This window comes from Bombina bombina, chromosome 11 (assembly GCF_027579735.1).
Source record: "Bombina bombina isolate aBomBom1 chromosome 11, aBomBom1.pri, whole genome shotgun sequence".
In the NCBI taxonomy this organism is placed as follows: domain Eukaryota; kingdom Metazoa; phylum Chordata; class Amphibia; order Anura; family Bombinatoridae; genus Bombina; species Bombina bombina.
The window spans coordinates 155,449,344-155,473,073 of NC_069509.1; the positions used below are offsets into that span (position 1 = coordinate 155,449,344).

General features: G+C 40.8%; 1 protein-coding gene across 1 annotated transcript in view; it reads left to right on the top strand.

Moving 5' to 3' along the window:
* PDPK1 (3-phosphoinositide dependent protein kinase 1) overlaps window positions 1-23,730 on the top strand; it is a 267,190-nt gene that overhangs the window by 152,063 nt on the left and 91,397 nt on the right. The window contains exons 7-9 of the mRNA XM_053694510.1: window positions 5,635-5,710; window positions 8,942-9,010; window positions 14,031-14,127. Coding sequence (XP_053550485.1) covers window positions 5,635-5,710; window positions 8,942-9,010; window positions 14,031-14,127 — 242 coding nt within the window. The remainder of the gene's footprint in view (window positions 1-5,634; window positions 5,711-8,941; window positions 9,011-14,030; window positions 14,128-23,730) is intronic.

The following is a 23,730-nucleotide window of genomic DNA, read 5'->3' on the forward strand; positions in this document are numbered from 1 at the left end:
GTTGTTTGGGCCTACTCCGACTTTTGACCTTAAGGGGCGGAGCCTGTTTTGGCGCAATTTCTTCAGGCTTAGCAGCAGCAAACTAACTCGGTGGCTCCTGGACTGTGTAGTTGGTCTGAAGGGTTGGAAACTTTATTCGAAGTACCCTGGGGGCAGGTAGGCGCCACAGCAGGGCTGTGGCGAGGTGCAGAGTGTATTTTTATCTATCTTTTGACTACATGTTGATATAAGTACTTCTAAAGCCTTATTTCTGCCCTTGCTTCTGGGTGCAGTAATTTTTGGATTAACCAACGATATTTAGTTAAATTTGGGAATAATTTAACGTTTTTTGTGCATTTTGAAAAAATTGTTCACTTTTTCTTAAAGACACAGTACACATTTTTTCTAATGTTGTTTTATACTATAAATAAGTGTTTAAACAAATTTCTAAGAGTTCCATCATTCAAGATGGAGACAATTTGAACGATTTTGCTTATGATCCAGGAGGGTCAATATATGACTACCGTGGATTTGAAGGATGCTTACCTTCATATTCCAATCCACAAAGATCATTATCGGTTTCTAAGGTTTGCCTTCTTGGACAAACATTATCAGTTTGTGGCTCTTCCTTTCGGGTTGGCCACAGCACCCAGAATCTTCACAAAGGTTCTAGGGTCTCTTTTGGCGGTTCTCAGACCGCAAGGGATAGCGGTGGCACCTTATCTGGACGATATTCTGATTCAGGCGTCAACATATCATCTGACAAAATCTCACTTGGACACAGAGTTGTCTTTTCTGAGAACTCACGGCTGGAAGGTGAACATAGAGAAGAGTTCACTTGTTCCACAGACAAGGATTCCTTTCTTGGGAACTCTGATAGACTCGGTAGCCATGAAAGTATTTCTGACGGAGGTCAGAAAATCAAAGATTTTGAATACTTGCCGAGCACTTCTGTCCATTCCTCGGACATCAGTGGCTCAGTGTATGGAGGTAATCGGATTAATGGTATCGGCAATGGACATCGTTCCGTTTTCTCGCTTTCATCTCAGACCACTGCAACTGTGCATGCTCGGTCAGTGGAATGGGAAAGATCTATCATAAGATATGGCGTAAATATCTTTATTGGTGTGAATCCAAGGGTTACTCATGTTAGGATTCCTATGATTTTGTCTTTTCTCCAAGAAGGATTGTAGAAAGGGTTATCAGCAAGTTCTTTAAAGGGACACATTTTAGCTTTGTCAATTCTGTTTCACAAACGTTTGGCAAATGTATCAGATGTTCAGTCTTTTTGTCAGGCTCTATCTAGAATTAAGCCTGTATTTAGACCTATTACTCCTCCCTGGAGTTTGAATTTAGTTTTTCAAGTTCTGCAAGGGGTTCCGTTTGAACCTATGCATTCCATAGATATTAAACCATTATCTTGGAAAGTTCTGTTTTTGGTTGCTATTTCTTCTGCTCGAAGAGTTTGAGCTTTCAGCATTACAGTGTGATTCGCCTTATCTCATATTTCATTCTGATAAGGTGGTTTTACGTACCAAACCTGGGTTCCTTCCTAAGGTTGTTTCGAATAAGTATATTAATCAGGAAATTGTTGTTCCTTCCTTGTGTTCTAATCCTTCTTCTAAGAAGGAGCGTCTGTTACATAACTTGGACGTGGTCCGTGCCTTAAAGGGACAGTCTAGGCCAAAATAAACTTTCATGATTCAGATAGAGCATGTAATTTTAAACAATTTTCCAATTTACCTTTATCACCAATTTTGCTTTGTTCTCTAGGTATTCTTAGTTGAAAGCTTAACCTAGGAGGTTCATATGCTAATTTCTTAGACCTTGAAGCCCACCTCTTTCAGATTGCATTTTAACAGTTTTTCACCACTAGAGGGTATTTCATATATATAACACTGTGCTCGTGCACGAGAAGTTATCTGGGAGCAGGCACTGATTGGCTAGACTGCAAGTCTGTCAAAAGAACTGAAAAAAGGGGCAGTTTGCAGAGGCTTAGATACAAGATAATCACAGAGGTTAAAAGTATATTATTATAACTCTGTTGGTTATGCAAAACTGGAAAATGGGTAATAAAGGGATTATCTATCTTTTAAAACAATAAAAATTCTGGTGTAGACTGTCCCTTTAAAGTTTTACTTACAGGCAACTAAGGATTTCCGTCAATCATCTTCATTGTTTATTCTGGAAAGCGTAGGGGTCAGAAAGCTACGGCTACCTCTTTCTTTTTGGCTGAGAAGTATCATCCGCCTGGCATATGAGACTGCTGGACAGCAGCCTCCTGAAAGAATTACGGCTCATTCTACTAGGGCTGTGGCTTCCACTTGGGCTTTTAAAAACGATGCATCTGCGGAACAGATTTGTAAGGCTGCGACTTGGTCGTCCCTTCACACTTTTTCCAAATTTTCCAAATTTGATACTTTTGCTTCTTCTGAGGCTATCTTTGGGAGAAAGGTTCTTCAAGCAGTGGTGCCTTCCGTTTAGGTTCCTGTCTTGTCCCTCCCTTTCATCCATGTCCTATTGCTTTGGTATTGGTTTCCCACAAGTAAGGATGAAATCCGTGGACTCGTCATATCTTTGTAAAAGAAAACTAAATTTATGCTTACCTGATAAATTACTTTCTTTTACGATATGACGAGTCCACGGCCCACCCTGTTCTTTTTAAGACAGGTTTTTCTTTATATTTTTTGTAAACTTCAGTCACCTCTGCACCTTTTAGCCTTTCCTTTTTCTCTTCCTATACCTTCGGCCGAATGACTGAGGGTGGAGGGGAAGGGGAGGGGCTATATATACAGCTCTTCTGTGGTGCTCTTTGCCACTTCCTGTTAGCAGGAGGTTAATATCCCACAAGTAAGGATGAAATCCGTGGACTCGTCATATCGTAAAAGAAAGTAATTTATTAGGTATGCATAAATTTAGTTTTTTTTATTCTTTTTGGTTACTTCTGTGCAGAATACCTTTAACTTGGAGCAGGAGTCTGTTCCTATGGACACATGTTTGTGTCTTAAGGCCCAAATTGTTCTACCCATGCAATTTTGTTCCTCATGTTTAGAAAGAACTTCCCAAAGTCTTCCTCTTCCAAGCAGGAGCAGTCCAAGTCTTCTTGGAAACCTAATCAGTCTTGGAACAAGGGGAAGCAATCAAAGAAACCCTCAGCTGAGTCTAAGTCAGCATGAAGGGTCTGCCCCCGGTCCAGGATCAGATCAAGTGGGGAGCAGACTTTCCCTGTTTTGTCAAGCATGGATACGAGATGTCCTAGATCCTTGGGCTATCGACATAGTTTCTCAGGGTTACAAAATAGAATTCATATCCTTCCCTCCCAGGGGCAGAATTAACCTCTCAAGACTATCTGCAGATCAGGTAAAAAGAGAGGCATTCTTGAACTGCGTTAAGGTCCTTTCCTCCTTGGGAGTGATTGTTCCTGTTCCAGTAGGGGACCAAGGTCTAGGATTCTATTCAAATCTGTTTTTGGTTCCCAAAAAAGAGGGAACTTTTTGGCCCATTTTAAACCTAAATTGTCTCAAGTTCCTTAGGGTACCATCTTTCAAAATGTAAACCATTCGTTCATGACGACCATAGACTTGGACGCGTATCTTCATGTTCCCATCCACAGGGATTATCACCATTTCCTGAGATTTGCTTTTCTAGACAAACACTTTCAGATTGTGGCTCTGCTGTTTGGCCTTGCCACAGCTCCCAGAATTTTCTCAAAGGTTCTAGGGGCTCTCTTGGCAGTGACCAGGTCTCAGGGAATTGCAGTGGCGCCCTACCTGGATGGCATATTAGTTCAGCCGCCATCTTTTCAACAAGCAAACTCTATACAGAGATCTTGTTGTCTTTTCTACGTTCCCACGGATGGAAAGTGAATCTAGAGAAGAGTTCCCTTGTTTTAGCTACAAGGGTGGTTTTCTTAGGGACCATCATAGATTCCCTATATATGAAAATGTTCTAAATCCAAAATTCATTTTTCTTGCCTCTCTCTTCAGTCTGCTGTTCGACCATCAATGGCTCAATGTATGGAGTTAATTGGTCTGATGGTAGCTTCCATGGACATCATTCCCTTTGCTCGATTCCATTTGAGAGTTCTGCAATTATGCATGCTCAGACAATGGAACGGAGACCATTCAGATCTGTGTCAGATGATAGATCTAGTCCAGTGGACAAGAGACTCTTCCGTGGTGGCTTTCTCAGGAGCATCTGCCTCTGGGCACATGCTTCCAGAGACCTTCCTGCACATTTGGACGTGGTCCGTGTTTTAAAAAAAAAATTTTTTTTTTTGTTGTTTACAAATGACTACGGACTTTTATCTATCGTCTTTTTCTGCTTGACATTTTTTCTGGAGAACGCAGGGGTCAGAAAGTTACGGCTCTTTCTTTCTTTTTGGTTGAAGTGTATCATCCGTTTTCCTTATGAGATTGCTGGACAGCAGCCTTCTGAAAGAGTTTCGGCTTTTCCACCTGGGCTGTTGCTTCCTTGTGGACATTTTAACAAACTACTTCAGTTGAGCTGATTTGCAAGGCTGCGACTTGGTCTTCTCTTCCAAATTTTTCTTAATTTTACAAATTTGATATCTTTTTGCTTCGACTGAGAATGTTTTTGGGAGAAAGGTTCTTCAAGCAGTGGTGCCTTCCGTTTAGGTTCCCTGTCTTGTCCCTCCCTTTTCATCCGTGTACTATAGCTTTGGTATTGTATCCCACAAGTAAGGATGAAATCCGTGGACTCATCGTATCTTGAAAAAGAAAAGGAAATTTATGCTTACCTGATAAATTTATTTCTTTTTCGATACGATGAGTCCACGGCCCGCCCTGTTCTATTGAGACAGGTTATTATATTTTTGTTAAACTTCAGACACCTCTGCACCTTGGCTTTTCCTTTCTCTTCCTAACTTCCGTCGAATGACTGGAGTGGGAGGGAAGGGAGGAGCTATATATACAGCTCTGCTGTGGTGCTCTTTGCCGCCTCCTGCTGACCAGAAGGCGTAATCCCACAAGTAAGGATGAAATCCGTGGACTCATCGTATCGAAAAAGAAAGAAATTTATCAGGTAAGCATAAATTTCCTTTTCAATAGGCTATTAAAGAAAACGTGATCAACCCATGAACTTGCCAACAACAAATAAGTGAATACAAACAGCGATAACTTACTTTAGAATGATATTTTAAAAAAATGATGAATGAAACTCATATTTGTTTTGTGCAAAAAAAAATGTTAGTAGAGTTTCATAGAGAGGTAACTTTACCTTCACTTTAAAGAAAGTTGAGTTATTTGCTTTTGTTTATTGTTTTAATGCTTTTGAGGTTTGACTCTTTCCACCAATGAAATTGCAAGGGTTGTTACTAACAGCCAATGAGCAACTGATGCAAATACCAGCTGCACATCAATACATATACATTCCCTGCTCGTTTCAATATCATTTGAAACCTCTTTTAATGTAAACAAAATTGTTTATAATGTGCCTGTTTGAAAATAAAAGTATTAGTTTTTTTTTCATCCAATGTAGCTTATTTTAAGAAAATATGACCTTTTTAAGTGCCTAGCGAAGCATTTACTGAGGCAAATTGTGTACAGGAAATATTATGATAAATTTATATTTTAAGAATTGCAATATTGTTTGTGATTTATGTTTGTGATTAACTGGTTCCCCTTTTGTTTCTAGCACGAGCAAATTCGTTTGTCGGGACAGCACAGTATGTTTCCCCTGAGTTGCTTACAGAGAAAGCTGCCTGCAAAAGGTAATTATTTTTTGACCCCTAAAAAAAATAAAAATATTAAGTATTCAAAAGTATTTTCCCGTTCCTAAAGAATTGGTAAGACTGTATTAATGGATATTTTTATGGGGTTCACGGTCTAATGCAGTCTATCTCAAAAAATAAATATTTAACAAGACAAAAGCACTGTGTTAGCAACTTAAATAAAACATTGTACACCAGTTGTACACTTTTTGCTAGTACTCATTAACTAAATAGGTGCTTTCTGCAAAGCTTATTGGTTGATAGGTACAAATGTTTAAAGCGATGTTCCAGACAAAATTGGAATCCATATGGATGGATTTCCATTTTGAATAGAATCATTTTTGTAATATAAATGTATTCAAGATTATTAGTGTACACATAGCTTGCCAATCAAACCTTCCAATTGTTATGAGGCCACTTATGGACCTCCTCTAAGTATATAAGAAATACCTAGAAGGCAATCTTAAACAGAAAGGAGACCATTCCTGAGTTTTAAAAGGATGAGCCTCCTTTTGCTTTTCTTTATATTATATGTACCAAACTTTTTATGCAAACAAACTATAATGCATGTCATAAGATTAACCACCCACTTTATAAACTGAAGGAGTCTATTCAAGCCTAAGGCGTTACATTAAAAATCAAATGTCCACCATCTTAAAACCAAGAGAATTAAGAAGAGTGTCCGTTAGTAACTTATTCTGATATTTTAGACTGCCTCCCTTCTGTCTTTGCTATTTTAACCCACACCAACTTTTTGCAAGACACAAAGGCCAGCTTGAAAGATGTAGAAATGACCCACCGGGTTTCTAAACAGTCACAGTTCGTACTCAATTTTACACACTGGCTCCAGTAATCAAAAAAATATAGCCTTTAATCTCTATCATAGCGCCCTTAGTAGATGCATCTCCAGCAGTGTTGTGAATACTGTGTACCCCATATCCTGCGAGGTAGACTTGGTCGGCTCCCCATGGTTGCCCAAAAATCCACTCAAGCCCCCTGTATTACTATTCACAACGGTATTCTCCATTGTGTATATGTTGATAGACACATGGCATACCATGTCTTGGGCATGCCGAAGTACTGACTGGGTCGATCTCCTTTCCCTTGGCAATTGAATATCCAGAGGTAAAGTAGGTGGAGAGGTGCCAGGGCCCCAAAACACTGTTGCTATTGAATCGTTCAGTGGCAGAGTCAATCTGGGGAGCTTCTTTAAAGGAAGTAGTGGCAGAGGGGTAAAATGATGGTCTAAGGGATGCTGCACATGTCTCTTGATAATTGATCAGTAGAGCACTTATTTCTCCCAGAAGAGTAGTAGTCTCCATGGTAAACAAATCCATTTTGGGTGGTAAACAAATCTATGTTGGGTGGTAAGTAGAATCACATTTAGCTCTGGTGGCTTTACACAGTTACCTGGAGGGGGGAAATCTGCAGCCTAGGCCTTAAGAATTGCAATGTCTATTCAGTTGACAGCAACAGCCTTGATAGTGGCTTCTGAAACCAGCAACCTTGTGGCCTTACCAAAGAGCGTAGGTCAGGAAACAGTCACAGGCAGAGTCTTCATGTTAAGATCACAAAAGACTCAAATGTCGCCAAAATCTATATAATAGCGGCTGAAAGTTAATCAAACCCAGGAACCCTGAAGTGTGTGTGTGTGTCCTGCCACTTTGGCAGTCGACTCCGCCCCCCATATTTACATTAATTTTAATTTTTTTAACCTTAGTTTAATGTCACTTCATGGATACTTGTAAAAGACAATCTACATAAATGTAGGTTTGTTTATGATTTCCATTTTAGCTGTATCTTTTGAGACCAAGCTTTTGTTTCAAATAGTGTTGGATTGGTTTAGTTCAAGTTTGTTCTCTGAGGAAGACACAAGTGTGGGGGAAAAAAACAGCGAACAGCTTCATGTAGAAGTAGTTACTAATCTTTGTTCTCAACAAAGCCTCAATTTAACCCTTTGAGTGCTAAGCACTTTCCCACCTGGGTGCTAAGGTTTTCTTAAAGGGTTTTTTATTTAATATTTTTAAAAATATTTTTTTTTAACTTTTTTTAAAATTTATTTCAGATCCCCAAGATTTACACCGTTGGAAAGGTTAGGCGATTACCTTTCCAACGGTGGGTCTTGGGGGGGGTCTGTCGCTGCTTAGATGCCTGAGATACAGGCTTCTACGCAGCATGCCCCCTGCTCCTATATTTAACATTATTTAACATTAACAAAGTTGCGCTGTGACGTCATCACGTTTATTGCGCATTACGTCACCACGCAAAACGGAAAGCCCTGGCGGTGCCTTTCATTATGCAGCACCGATCGCCGAGGTAGGAGCGGGTGGGAGCCCCCAGATCTCCCTCAAGTTGGGAGAGTGCTAGTGACGGCTCTGAGCCGTCATTAGCACCAGAGTGGGATACTCTGTGACGGCTCAGAGCCATCATTAGCACTCAAGGGGTTAATATACAGTCCAAAATGTAATGTAAATATATGCATTACAGGTATAAATTACCGAATCCGAATTCCTAAATCCAGAATTATTCTGAACTCCAAACTTTCCATTAATATTTAAAAAAAAAAAAAATTCAACACCAGTTAAACTGCCTGATTTTCTTTTTGTTTGTTCTAAAATGCAAATAATGGTCTATTTATTTAAAACAACTATTACCTTTCTGATTACAGTACTGTATACAAAAGTATTAGAAATGATATAAAACTGCCTTTAGGTTGCATGTATAAGCTGTATTACGACATGTAAAAATTTACTAAATGACATAAGATATTGTTATTTATATTTGGTCCCATCTTACATATACAAATATGCAGAAGTCCAAACTATTCAGAAATCCAAACCTTTTCCAGTCCTAAGCAGTTCGGATAAAGGGTTTTGTACCAGAGCTACTTTCTACAACTGCCTGAAGTTGTAATCCCTTCCTACTCTGCTCTTTGGAAACCGTATATTCTGTGGTCCTTATAGTTTATGAAATGAAATTTCTTTTTCAGCTTTGACAGTTGGCCCTGAGTCATGTAAGAACGTTGCTCACAAAGCCACTATCGTCAAACTTGTGAGCAGCACTTACATTTCAAAGTTGCATCAAGTCCAATAAATTGAAAGAGTGATTTTAGTTACATATTTTGCTTGTAAACTAGCAATTTCTTTTAGAGAGATCAGATAAACTTTGTTTTTATTATTGAATATGACTCGGTTTGTGCATAAAATGTCTCACTTTTTTATTTTATTTAAGTTCTGACCTGTGGGCACTTGGATGTATCATATATCAGCTGGTAGCTGGGCTACCACCTTTCCGAGCAGGGTAAGATTTTGCACCACACCTCATTCTGAGAACATGGCAATGTACTTCATTTATAGTCAGTAGAAAATGTCTGTGTATTAAGGCAACTTTTAACTCTGCAATGCCTAAAACAAGATACTGTTAAAGGCATACTGAACCCAATTTTTTTCTTTCATGATTCAGATAGAGCAGCAATTTTATGCAATTTTCTAATTGACTCTTATTATTAATTTTTCTTCATTCCCTTGGTATCTTTATATGAAAAAACAGAAGTGTAAGCATATGAGCCGGCCTATCTTTGGTTCAGCACCCTGGATAGCGCTTGCTGATTGGTGGCTACATTTAACCACCAATCTGCAAGCACAACCCAGGTGATGAACAAAAAAGGGGCTGGGTCCTAAGCTCACATTTTTGCTTTGCAAATAAACATAGCAAGAGAACGAAGAAAAATTTATAATAGGAGTAAAATAGAAAGTTGTTTAAAATTGCATGATCTATCTGAATCATGAAAGAAAAAAAAAATGGGTTTTTGTATCCCTTTAATGTGTTCCCTTGTACATGAAGAAAGAATGTAAGTACAAAAGTCCTGCTTTTTTTGTGGTCAGGCTGGTGAAGACTTGTCCATAGACAGCAATGCAGATGTGAGAATTGTCAGTCAATACAGATGTATCAGTTGTAAAAAAACAAGCTTTTCCTGTGGGGTTTGTTTAATTTCCAACTACATTTAGATAATTATGCAAAACGGAGTGCAATTTCTACTTTTTCATAAGAATTATATATTTATTTTTTTATTCGGTGTCTATTTAAATATATGGTATAAAAACAGGTCCCTGTAATAATATTTTAGCCTGGCAGTGGTGTCTGTACTTAGATAAATGGAGAATAACCCAAAAAAGTTAGGAGCCATGGGTAAAAGTCTAGTTTTTTAAGCCCTGGTATAAAATATATATATATATATATATATATATATATATATATATATGTATATATATATATATATATATATATATATATATATATATATATATATATATATATATATATATATATATATATATATATATATATATATATATATATATATATATATTCCTAAATGGAAAAAGTCCACAGCTGCATTCATTTCTTTTGGCAAATAAGAACCTGGCCACCAGGAGGAGGCAAATACACCCCAGCTTAAATACTCCTCCCACTTCCCTTATCCCCCAGTCATTCTTTCGTCCCAGGAGGTTGGCAGAGAAGTGTCAGAAGTTTGTTTTTGTCTCTTATGGAGGGTAGTACTCTTCGACATCGGACGGGAGTTTTAAGTAATCCTAGCAGTCTCTCAGTGAGAGCTTGGATGAAAGTTAGAGTCGGGAGATGCAGGGAGAGTTTTTCTGCTAAACCATCCCGACTCATATTAACAGCTCCTCAAGCAATCAGCTTTGTCTAACTTCGCTTCACTGCCTGCTTTTTTCTCTCAATCCATGGCGGAGGCGCTGCTGCTGCTGGCTTGTTTCCCAAGGTTGCAGCTTGTTTTCACTTTCACATATTTTTGGCGTATATGTGTCTGCAAAGTCCAGACGTTTATTTGCGTTTGTGCTCGTGCCCGATCGTCCCGGGTCTACCGACCTTGGGTGGGCCTATACAGTTCCCTGCGGGTGTAGCTGTCCCTGAGTGTTGTGACTTTCGTTACAGAATAGCGCTTCTTCGTTTTTTAGTTATTGGAGGATTTTATCCTTAATGGATACAGGAATTCGCAGTATTCTATTTCGAATGGCTCACCTCATTAGACATGAGGGGATGACGTAGTTTCCAAATTGTCTGCTTATTGATATCTCTCCCAGTTTTTCGTTGGAAGTTCAGGGTTCCGTTTGGCTGGTCCTGCAGGTATGCCTGTTTTCTTCCTGGGCGTTAACCTATGGGTTGCCTTATATTTTCTTTTATCCAGTTAGGATGTCTTTTAATTTCGATTATGTGTTTCCTTCAGGAACTTATGGGATCGATTCTCTCTGGTTGCTTCTTCGGAAGCTTGTAATGGGATACGTTAGTCCTAGGTTTGTCCGTTTACCTTTCCCTCTGAGGGAGGATTTAGCCAACTTGACAGTTACGACCCCAGCTGCGGCTGGTCCTGCTGGGATTTCGATCTTCTGTCCTGTGACTTGTTCAGACACGTGCCGCCTGTTCTGTCTGGCTGGTCCGGTGGGGCGCTGAGTGCTCACATTATTTTTTGTGTCTCTTCTTGTTTTTCTTTACAAGTTCAGCTAAACACTCTAAAAGAATCCGTATGGCTGGGCGGATTGTGTCAGTCCTTATTCAGCTCTCAATCTGGTGACCGGGTCAGTGGAGTTCCGCTGCCTCACTCTTTGCTCCGATTCCCTTGGGGCCTAGAGTTTCTTTCCTCTCTGGGGAGGATTGGGGTCTTAACGCCTCCTTACCGCTGTTTGAGCGGTTTGGCCTTGTGAGGCTCTGGAATTGTCCTTGGACTTGTTCCTGCTGTGGTCCTCTTCTTGACCTTGTGGACCTCGTCTGTTCCTCGGGTTCCTTAGGGTGGCTCCTTTGTAGGGACATGGGCAGTGTGGTCTCCTTGAGCTCTGTTTAGGGTTTCTACCCAGAGCTGGGGGATGCTCCACATCCTTCTTCTCCTCTGACTTTGGGGGTGATGTGGAGGCTAGCCTTTGTTCGAGTGACTTTATCCTTGAGGTATCGCCTTTCTCTTGGTCGTAGGTGGCTGTTGCGGCTAGGGCTCTAGTGACCTTGTTTTGGTCTTTGCTTCCTTAGCTCCTTGGAGCGTTGGACTCTGGCAAGGGGTGGTCTCATCTTCTGGTCAGGACTTGCAAGTTTCTCGCGATGTCCATTTTACTTTGTACATTGTATGGTATCTCCTGGGGGTCTGGTTTTATATCAGATGGGGGATTTCAGTTTCCGGGTTCTTGTTTATTTGGGGGGCTCGGACCTCTCCTCGCTCTGGCTCTTCCGGTGGATGAGTTTTTCACTCAGCATTTCCTTTGTGGATCCCGTTGCGGGTTGTAACGGACTGTTAGGATTTTGAGCTGGTCCAGGGTTCCCCAGTTCCAGGAAACTTGGGCGGTATCCTTTGGTTGATCTGGTTCAGTAGACCAGGTTTTTCTAGGTGGCGATGCTCCCTGGGCTTGCCTTTTGCCTATGTTCGGTTTCCCTTTGCTGGCTTGCTGAAATGGTGTGCTGACTGCGCGGCAAGCAAAAGGGGTTCGCTATGGAACCACTGCAGCTATGGTACCTTGTCTGTGTGCTAGCCAGTTAGATCTTCAGGGGATTCCTTCCAGGTCAGGGCGTTGGAGTTTTGTTCTTTCGGTTCAGCCTATGGCAGTGTCCTGGGGGCAGGTGCTCTGTCCTTCCGGCCCGCTTGCCGGCCTCTTTGTCTTGGGGGGAATTATATCCTTTCGGAAGTGTGGTCCCTACCTATGCGCTTTTCCTGGCTTCAGGAGGTTAGGGCAGATGGGTTAACCTATTTCAGAGAGAGTTACACTCTCTGGGTTGTTCTGTCCATTTGGAGAGTTGTGGGCTCCGTCTTGAGTCTATGTTGGGCCTTTAGCTAGACCTCTAGGTCTATTGCCTTGCCGATGGTCTCCATGTGGTATTTCGGTTTGGCACCTGAGCACTACTGTAATGGCTGTGCCATTTTTTTTTCCGCTCGTTGTTTGAGCATGGGGTTTTCTGGTTCCCTGGTTTCAGACCTGCCGATGCTTGGGCTGGCCCGGCTGGAGGTAGGTCCTGAGATCCGTTGTTCTCGGATCTTGGGGGCGCATGGACCTTATTGAGGTTCTGGGCTCTCCTTTTATTTTGAGACCTATGTGTAGGTTTGGCAGTTTTGGTTGCCTAAAGTGTGCCTTCTGTAATGGAGATTTAGCACTCTACATTTTGGTAGCCGTTTCTAGCAAGTATTTCTTCTGTGTCATCCTGAGGATGGCTGCGTGTTCTTGACTCGGGTGTTTACCTCGTCTGGGTCTGCGACATGTAAGTTTTGTCTATGTTTTCAGTTGTTCCTAGGCGCTGGTTGACTTGCTGCCTGGCAAGTGAAGGGTTGCTCTTTGAAACCAGCTACAGCTGTTTGTGCCTTGACCGGGTGCTTGCTAGCTGTTCCAATCCTTTGCAGGATGTTGGGAGAACTTTTTCTCTGTTTTGCTCCCAGTTCGAAACCTTGTGGTTTCTACTTGGATTGGGCGTTGCCTTCCCTTGTTGTCAGGACCCTTTTAGCTCTTGCAAGCTTGGTTTAATTGGGGTTTTTTCATTTTATGGAGTTTGCGGTACCTTTCGGTTCCAATTTGGTTTGGCGGGGGTTCCCTTCGTTAGTAAAGGGTGTGTGGTGGTGGACTGACTGTTGGGCGACGGTGTCTTCCGGAGGACTGGTGGCTCAGTTGTGTCTGATGTTGCGGTTTCTAACTAGGTTTCCATCTGCTGGTCAGTGTCCTTGGACACTGGTTATTTTTTGTTGGGTAGTGGGTTTCAGGCCTGGTGCCCTCAAAATGGGCCGCCTATTGTACCCTTCCGTTTTGGCATTCAGTGTCCACTATAACTTGGGTATTTTCCCAAAAGTAATGAATGCAGCTGTGGTCTCTCCATTTAGGAAGAAAAACATAAATTATGCTTACCTGATCATTTCCTTTTCTTCTGATGGAAAGAGTCCACAGCTCCCCACCCGTCTTTTTTATGTGGGGCATCTTTGTTTCTTATTCTTCTGGCACCTTTTCACCCAAATATTTCTTCTACTGTTCCTTGTTCCTCGGCAAAATGACTGGGGTATGAGGAAGTGGGAGGAGTATTTAAGCCTTTGGCTGGGGTGTCTGCCTCCTGGTGGCCAGGTTCTTATTTCCCAAAAGTAATGAATGCAGCTGTGGACTCTTTCCATAGGAAGAAAAGGAAATTATCAGATAATCATAATTTATTTTATATTTATATATATATATATATATATATATATATATATATATGTGTGTGTGTATGTGAATATATATATGTGTGTGTGTGTATGTATGTATGTAATCATACACCTTTTTTTTTGTTTTGTTTTTTGTTCTTTTAGAAATGAATATCTTATATTTCAGAAGATTATAAAACTGGAATATGAATTCCCAGAAAAATTCTTTCCTAAAGCAAAAGACCTCGTAGAAAAGCTTCTGGTAAATATTGTACCTTTTTTTTTTTTTTTTTTTTTATATGCCTTAACTGTACAAAAAGCCTGTAATATATAAATTATTTAGCATGTATTTATCACGGTGCAATGGTAGCACTTTTCCATCTTAATGGGAGGAGAGTCCACTGCTTCATTCGTTACTTGTGGGAATTAAGAACCTGGCCACCAGGAGGAGGCAAAGACAACCCCAGCCAAAGGCTTTAAATACTTCCCCCACTCCCCTCATCCCCAGTCATTCTTTGCCTTTCGTCACAGGAGGTTGGCAGAGAAGTGTCAGAAGATTCGGAGTAGTCTCTTATGAGGGTAGTTTTGAAAAGGAGTTAGAATCAGCGCTTATTTCCACCTAAGCCAAATACATAAAAGGTCCCTCTCAAAAAGACCAAAGAGTGAGGTAAGAATAAAAAGAATAGTACTGGCGCTTACAGCTGAGGTAAGGTGATCACAATAAATGAGTAATTCTCAGTATGATTTAAAGGTGGTTTCTATGGTGGCTAATGCACAACAGATGGTGATAAGGGAAATATATTTTAAAAAACAATGGTCAGGTATCTTTGAGATTCATCCACATGTGGTCGCGCTATTAATTATGTATAGTGGCTAGTAGATACCACAATGCAATAAGGAAGCTATTTTGTGTATATAGAAAGACAAAGGTCAAATATTTTTTAAAAACATACACATTTATTAAATACAATATGGAGTATAGGTCATAAAATTCTAAATGATAGAAAGCACAAGTGTACCATAAAAGTATATAGTGTAGTGGATGAATTTAAATAACAGCCTAACTCTAAGGATGAGCTCGAATAAGCAAATTGCAATAGGTAGGTAGTTAGAAAAGTATCCTATACACTGATAAAGCAACTTTGTCACTAGGCTAATCCTTGAGTCAAATAATTGTGGTAACTGTGCTCTTAGTAGAGATAAAAGATAACAATCAAGGTATTAAAATATATAGATGAAAAATAAATAGATGAATAAAAATAAAATGCAATGCAGAGAGCTATCTATCTGGACGTCCAGTATTACCACATACAATTGTATCATTAAAATACAGTGGGGAATTACTGCATAATATCTAATAAACAAAGATCTAATAAACAGATCAATTAAACAAATAAACTAGTAAGAGAGGGACTTGTAGTTGGTGATGACCAAAACAGTATTGTTGGTAGTAGTGGGAACGTTTCACTCTCATATGAGGTTGATCTTATGAGGGTAGTACCCTTTGCAATTGGGCTGGAGTTTTAAGTAGTCCTGTCAGTCTCACAGTGAGAGCATGGGTGAAAGTTAGAGTCCAGAGATGCAGGGAGAGTCTTTCTACGACACCATCCCGACTCAGATTAACAGCTCCATAAGCAATTAGCGTTGACAAGTTTCGCTGCCTGCTTTCTGCTCTCAAGTCCATGTCAGGAGCGACGCTACTAACCTGTCACACTTGAAGGGTCGTGTTCCTGTTCCACGGTGTAGATTCTGGAACAGGAACATATATAACGTAAGAAGATAATGTCACAGTGTGTCTCCTTTTATCTGTATAGAATCAAGGGTTAATACCCGTGGAATGGTGGTTATTGAACAGAGGGGGATTTGTGTACTATGTTGTCTACTGTTTGTGTTTATGCCGCAACATGTGTGAGATAAGGCTCTGTCAATGTGCGAACAGTTAGGTTTTTGTGAGATGTCAGCGCAGCATTTTTGGCACGTTTTCTCATTAGTGCAGGGGCGGTTCCTGCATGGCACTCCATGTGACTGGGTGCGGCCTCTTTAGCTTCCTCTTTCTTGAACGGTGGTTGCAGGAGACAAAGCGTTTTCTCTGTTGTACGGGTCATAGGAGGTGGTGAGTACCCTGGACATTGAGTTATAAAGGTGGCATTTAGCTTATATCTAGTCTGTAATAATTTTGCAAGCTATGGAGGACTCTGATATGTTAGAGGGTACTCCCTCTTTAATTAAACCTAACAACTGTGTATATTGTGAGGAGGTCCCGGTTGATCCACCTGCTAAACTCTGTTCCACATGCTTTGACCCTTTCTGGGTTGGAATCTGCGACATCTAGGCCTCTGTCTTCGGAGGAGACAGATTTTAAATTTGCATTTGCACTTTCTGCTAAAGGAAGTGCTAGCTATGTTAGAGGTTCCAGGAGCCGAAATTGTCGAAGGAACCTTTGATCCCTAAACTAGATAGGGTTAACGAGGACAGGTTGGTTCCACAGACTTTCCCGGTTCCCGTTAAAATGGCTAATATTAAGAATGAATGGGAGAAACTTGGCTCCTCATTTTCCCCCTCTTCTTCTTGTTTAAAAAGCTGTTCCCTGTTCCGGACTCGCAGCTTGTGCTGTGGGGGGCCATTCTTAAGGTGGATAGTGCTATTTCCACTCTTGCTAAGCGAACGACTATCCTGCTCGAAGATAGCTCTTCTCTCAAAGAGTCCATGGATAAAAAAATTTGAGTCCATGTTAAAGGGACAGTATACACTCATTTTCATATAACTGCATGTAATAGACACTACTATAAAGAATAATATGCACAGATACTGATATAAAAATCCAGTATAAAACTGTTTAAAAACTTACTTAGAAGCTGTCAGTTTGGCTCTGTTGAAAAGGTAGCTGGAAAGCCCACTGCAAGTGACAAATAAGACACTCCCCCCCTCCCCCTTCTTTTGCATATGAAAAGACCCTTTACACAAACAGGAGCAAGCTGGAGTAGGTAGTCGAGCGTATTCACATAAAACTTTGGGGCTTGGTTAGGAGTCTGAAAATCAGAGCAATGTTATTTAAAAATAAGCAAAACTATACATTAATTTAAAAAAAAAAACTTTATGGGCTATATAAATAGATTATCTACAAAACATTTATGCAAAGAAAAAATGAGTGTATAATGTCCCTTTAAGGAAGATGTTCCAACTCATGGGGTTTGTTTTTCAACCAGCAGCAGCAGTTGCTGCACTGGCTGGAGCTGCTACCTATTGGTGTGACGCTCCATCAGCTATGATCGAGGTGGAGACTCCCCTCGAGGAGGAGATACAGGAACGAATTAAGGCTTTAAGGTTAGCTTATTCGTTCATCTGTGATGCAAATATGCAGATTTGCCTGAATGCCAATACTTCAGGTTTCTTTCATGTAATTAACAAGAGTCCATGAGCTAGTGACGTATGGGATATACATTCCTACCAGGAGGGGCAAAGTTTCCCAAACCTTAAAATGCCTATAAATACACCCCTCACCACACCCACAAATCAGTTTTACAAACTTTGCCTCCAAGGGAGGTGGTGAAGTAAGTTTGTGCTAGATTCTACGTTGATATGCGCTCCGCAGCAAGTTGGAGCCCGGTTTTCCTCTCAGCGTGCAGTGAATGTCAGAGGGATGTGAAGAGAGTATTGCCTATTGAATGCAGTGATCTCCTTCTACGGGGTCTATTTCATAAGGTTCTCTGTTATCGGTCGTAGAGATTCATCTCTTACCTCCCTTTTCAGATCGACGATATACTCTTATATTTACCATTTCCTCTACTGATTCTCGTTTCAGTACTGGTTTGGCTTTCTACAAACATGTAGATGAGTGTCCTGGGGTAAGTAAGTCTTATTTTCTGTGACACTCTAAGCTATGGTTGGGCACTTTATTTATAAAGTTCTAAATATATGTATTCAAACATTTATTTGCCTTGACTCAGAATGTTCAACTTTCCTTATTTCCAGACAGTCAGTTTCATATTTGGGATTATGCATTGAATTATCATATTTTTTCTTACCTCAAAAATTTGACTTTTTTCCCTGTGGGCTGTTAGGCTCGCGGGGGCTGAAAATGCTTCATTTTATTGCGTCATTCTTGGCGCGGACTTTTTTGGCGCAAAAATTCTTTTCCGTTTCCGGCGTCATACGTGTCGCCGGAAGTTGCGTCATTTTTTGACGTTATTTTGCGTCAAAGATGTCGGCGTTCCGGATGTGGCGTCATTTTTGGCGCCAAAAACATTTTAGGCGCCAAATAATGTGGGCGTCTTTTTTGGCGCTAAAAAATATGGGCGTCATTTTTGTCTCCACATTATTTAAGTCTCATTATTTATTGCTTCTGGTTGCTAGAAGCTTGTTCACTGGCATTTTTTTCCCATTCCTGAAACTGTCATTTAAGGAATTTGATCAATTTTGCTTTATATGTTGTTTTTTTCTTTTACATATTGCAAGATGTTCCACGTTGCAACTGAGTCAGAAGATACTACAGGAAAATCACTGCACAGTGCTGGAGCTACCAAGCTAAGTCTGCTATAAACTTTTGGTATCTGTTTCTCCAGCTGTTATTTGTATTGCATGTCATGTCAAACTTATTAATGCAGATAAAATTTCCTTTAGTACTATTACATTACCTGTTGCTGTCCGTCAACATCTAATTTTCAGAGTGTTCCTGATAACATAAGAGATTTTATTTTTTAAATCCATTAAGAAGGCTATGTCTGTTATTTCTCCTTCTAGTATACATAAAAGTCTTTTAAAACTTCTCTTTTTTTCAGATGAATTTTTAAATGAACATCATCATTCTGATACTGATAATGGTTCTTCTGGTTCAGAGGTTTCTGTCTCAGAGGTTGATGCTGATAAATCTTTGTATTTGTTCAAGATGGAATTTATTCGTTCTTTACTTAAAGAAGTGTTATTTGCATTAGAAATAGAGGATTCTGGTCCTCTTGATACTAAATGTAAACGTTTAAATAAGGTTTTTAAATCTCCTGTAGTTATTCCAGAAGTGTTTTATCTCCCTGATGCTATTTCTGAAGTAATTTCCAGGGAATGGAATAATTTGGGTAATTTATTTACTCCTTCTAGACGTTTAAGCAAATTATATCCTGTGCCATCTGACAGATTAGAGTTTTTTGGGACAAAAATCCCTAAGGTTATGGGGCTGTCTCTACTCCTGCTAATGTACTACTATTCCTATGGCAGATAGTACTTCATTTAAGGATCCTTTAGATAGGAAAATTGAATCTTTTCTAAGAAAAGCTTACTTATGTTCAGGTAATCTTCTTAGACCTGCTATATTTTTAGCGGATGTTGCTGCAGCTTCAACTTTTTGGTTAGAAGCTTTAGCGCAACAGGTAACAGATCATAATTTTATAGCATTATTATTATTCTATAACATGCTAATTATTTTATTGGTGATACCATCTTTTGATATCATTAGAGTTGATGTCAGGTATATGTCTCTAGCTATTTTAGCTAGAAAAGCTTTATGGATTAAACTTGGAATGCTGACATGTCTTCTAAGTCAACTTTGCTTTCCCTTTCTTTCCAGGGTAAATAATCATTTCGTTCCTTTCCTCACAACAAGGAACAAAAGCCTGATCCTTCATCCTCAGGAGCGGTATCAGTTTGGAAACTATTTCCAGTTTGGAATATATCCAAGCCTTATAGAAACCTATAGTCAGCTCCTAAGTACCTATGAAGGTGCGGCCCTTATTCCAGCTCAGCTGGTATGGGGCAGATTACGTTTTCTTCAAAGAAATTTGGATCAATTCCGTTCTTAATCTCTGGTTTCAGAAACATTGTTTCAGAAAGGTACAGAATTGGCTTCAAGTTAAGGCCTCCTGCTAAGAGATTCTTTTCTTTCCCGTGTCCCAGTTGACACAGCAAGGCTCAGCATTTCTGAAATGTGTTTCAGATCTAGAGTTGGCTGGAGTATTTATGCCAGTTCCAGTTCTGGAACAGGGGCTGGGGTTTTATTTTATCTCTTCATTGTACCAAAGAAGGTCAATTCCTTCAGACCAGTTCTGGATCTATCATTATTGAATCGTTATGTTAGGATACCAACATTCAAGATGGTTACTGTAGGACTATCCTGCCTTTCTCCAACATAGGTGTGTCCGGTCCACGGCGTCATCCTTACTTGTGGGATATTCTCCTCCCCAACAGGAAATGGCAAAGAGCCCAGCAAAGCTGGTCACATGATCCCTCCTAGGCTCCGCCTACCCCAGTCATTCTCTTTGCCGTTGTACAGGCAACATCTCCACGGAGATGGCTTAGAGTTTTTTAGTGTTTAACTGTAGTTTTTCATTATTCAATCAAGAGTTTGTTATTTTCAAATAGTGCTGGTACGTACTATTTACTCAGAAACAGAAAAGAGATGAAGAATTCTGTTTGTATGAGGAAAATGATTTTAGCAACCGTAACTAAAATCCATGGCTGTTCCACACAGGACTGTTGAGAGCAATTAACTTCAGTTGGGGGAACAGTTTGCAGTCTCTTGCTGCTTGAGGTATGACACATTCTAACAAGACGATGTAATGCTGGAAGCTGTCATTTTCCCTATGGGATCCGGTAAGCCATGTTTATTACGATTGTAAATAAGGGCTTCACAAGGGCTTATTTAAACTGTAGACTTTTTTTGGGCTAAATCGATTGATATTAACACTTATTTAGCCTTGAGGAATCATTTATTCTGGGTATTTTGATTTAATAATATCGGCAGGCACTGTTTTAGACACCTTATTCTTTAGGGGCTTTCCCAAAGCATAGGCAGAGTCTCATTTTCGCGCCGGTGTTGCGCACTTGTTTTTGAGAGGCATGGCATGCAGTCGCATGTGAGAGGAGCTCTGATACTTATAAAAGACTTCTGAAGGCGTCATTTGGTATCGTATTCCCCTTTGGGTTTGGTTGGGTCTCAGCAAAGCAGATACCAGGGACTGTAAAGGGGTTTAAAGCTTAAAACGGCTCCGGTTCCGTTATTTTAAGGGTTAAAGCTTCCAAAATTGGTGTGCAATATTTTCAAGGCTTTAAGACGCTGTGGTGAAAATTTGGTGAATTTTGAACAATTCCTTCATGTTTTTTCGCAATTGCAGTAATAAAGTGTGTTCAGTTTAAAATTTAAAGTGACAGTAACGGTTTTATTTTAAAACGTTTTTTTGTACTTTCTGATCAAGTTTATGCCTGTTTAACATGTCTGAACTACCAGATAGACTGTGTTCTGAATGTGGGGAAGCCAGAATTCCTATTCATTTAAATAAATGTGATTTATGTGATAATGACAATGATGCCCAAGATGATTCCTCAAGTGAGGGGAGTAAGCATGGTACTGCATCATTCCCTCCTTCGTCTACACGAGTCTTGCCCACTCAGGAGGCCCCTAGTACATCTAGCGCGCCAATACTCCTTACTATGCAACAATTAACGGCTGTAATGGATAATTCTGTCAAAAACATTTTAGCCAAAATGAACCCTTGTCAGCGTAAGCGTGGCTGCTCTGTTTTAGTTACTGAAGAGCATGACGACGCTGATATTAATATCTCTGAAGGGCCCCTAACCCAATCTGAGGGGGCCAGGGAGGTTTTGTCTGAGGGAGAAATTACTGATTTAGGGAACATTTCTCAGCAGGCTGAATCTGATGTGATTACATTTAAATTTAAATTGGAACATCTCCGCATTTTGCTTAAGGAGGTATTATCCACTCTGGATGATTGTGAAAATTTAGTCATCCCAGAGAAACTATGTAAAATGGACAAGTTCCTAGAGGTGCCGGGGCTCCCAGAAGCTTTTCCTATACCCAAGCGGGTGGCGGACATTGTTAATAAAGAATGGGAAAGGCCCGGTATTCCTTTCGTCCCTCCCCCCATATTTAAAAAATTATTTCCTATGGTCGACCCCAGAAAGGACTTATGGCAGTCAGTCCCCAAGGTCGAGGGAGCGGTTTCTACTTTAAACAAACGCACCACTATTCCCATAGAGGATAGTTGTGCTTTCAAAGATCCTATGGATAAAAAATTAGAAGGTTTGCTTAAAAAGATGTTTGTTCAGCAGGGTTACCTTCTACAACCCATTTCATGCATTGTCCCTGTCACTACAGCCGCATATTTCTGGTTTGATGAACTGCTTAAGGTGCTCGATAGTGACTCTCCTCCTTATGAGGAGATTATGGACAGAATCAATGCTCTCAAATTGGCTAATTCTTTCACTCTAGACGCCTCTTTGCAATTGGCTAAGTTAGCGGCTAAGAACTCTGGGTTTGCTATTGTGGCGCGCAGAGCGCTTTGGTTGAAATCTTGGTCGGCTGATGCGTCTTCCAAGAACAAGCTACTAAACATTCCTTTCAAGGGGAAAACGCTGTTTGGTCCTGACTTGAAAGAGATTATCTCTGATATCACTGGGGGTAAGGGCCACGCCCTTCCTCAGGATCGGCCCTTCAAGGCAAAAAATAGACCTAATTTTCGTCCCTTTCGTAAAAACGGACCAGCCCAAGGTGCTACGTCCTCTAAGCAAGAGGGTAATACTTCTCAGGCCAAGCCAGCTTGGAGACCAATGCAAGGCTGGAACAAGGGAAAGCAGGCCAAGAAACCTGCCACTGCTACCAAGACAGCATGAAATATTGGCCCCCGATCCGGGACCGGATCTGGTGGGGGGCAGACTCTCTCTCTTCGCTCAGGCTTGGGCAAGAGATGTTCTGGATCCTTGGGCGCTAGAAATAGTCTCCCAGGGTTATCTTCTGGAATTCAAGGGACTTCCCCCAAGGGGGAGGTTCCACAAGTCGCAGTTGTCTTCAGACCACATAAAAAGACAGGCGTTCTTACATTGTGTAGAAGACCTGTTAAAAATGGGAGTGATTCATCCTGTTCCATTAAGAGAACAAGGGATGGGGTTCTACTCCAATCTGTTCATAGTTCCCAAAAAAGAGGGAACGTTCAGACCAATCCTAGATCTCAAGATCTTAAACAAATTTCTCAAGGTCCCATCGTTCAAGATGGAAACCATTCGAACTATCCTTCCTTCCATCCAGGAAGGTCAATTTATGACCACGGTGGATTTAAAGGATGCGTATCTACATATTCCTATCCACAAGGAACATCATCGGTTCCTAAGGTTTGCATTCCTGGACAAACATTACCAGTTCGTGGCGCTTCCTTTCGGATTAGCCACTGCTCCAAGGATTTTCACAAAGGTACTAGGGTCCCTTCTAGCGGTGCTAAGACCAAGGGGCATTGCAGTAGTACCTTACCTGGACGACATTCTGATTCAAGCGTCGTCCCTTCCTCAAGCAAAGGCTCACACGGACATTGTCCTGGCCTTTCTCAGATCTCACGGCTGGAAAATGAACGTGGAAAAGAGTTCTCTATCCCCGTCAACAAGGGTTCCCTTCTTGGGAACAATTATAGACTCCTTAGAAATGAGGATCTTTCTAACAGAGGCCAGAAAAACAAAGCTTCTGGACTCTTGTCGGATACTTCATTCCGTTCCTCTTCCTTCCATAGCTCAGTGCATGGAAGTGATCGGGTTGATGGTGGCGGCGATGGACATAGTTCCTTTTGCGCGCATTCATCTAAGACCATTACAACTGTGCATGCTCAGTCAGTGGAATGGGGACTATACAGACTTGTCTCCGAAGATACAAGTAAATCAGAGGACCAGAGACTCACTCCGTTGGTGGCTGTCCCTGGACAATCTGTCTCAAGGGATGATGTTCCACAGACCAGAGTGGGTCATTGTCACGACCGACGCCAGTCTGATAGGCTGGGGCGCGGTCTGGGGATCCCTGAAAGCTCAGGGTCTTTGGTCTCGGGAAGAATCTCTTCTACCGATAAATATTCTGGAACTGAGAGCGATATTCAATGCGCTC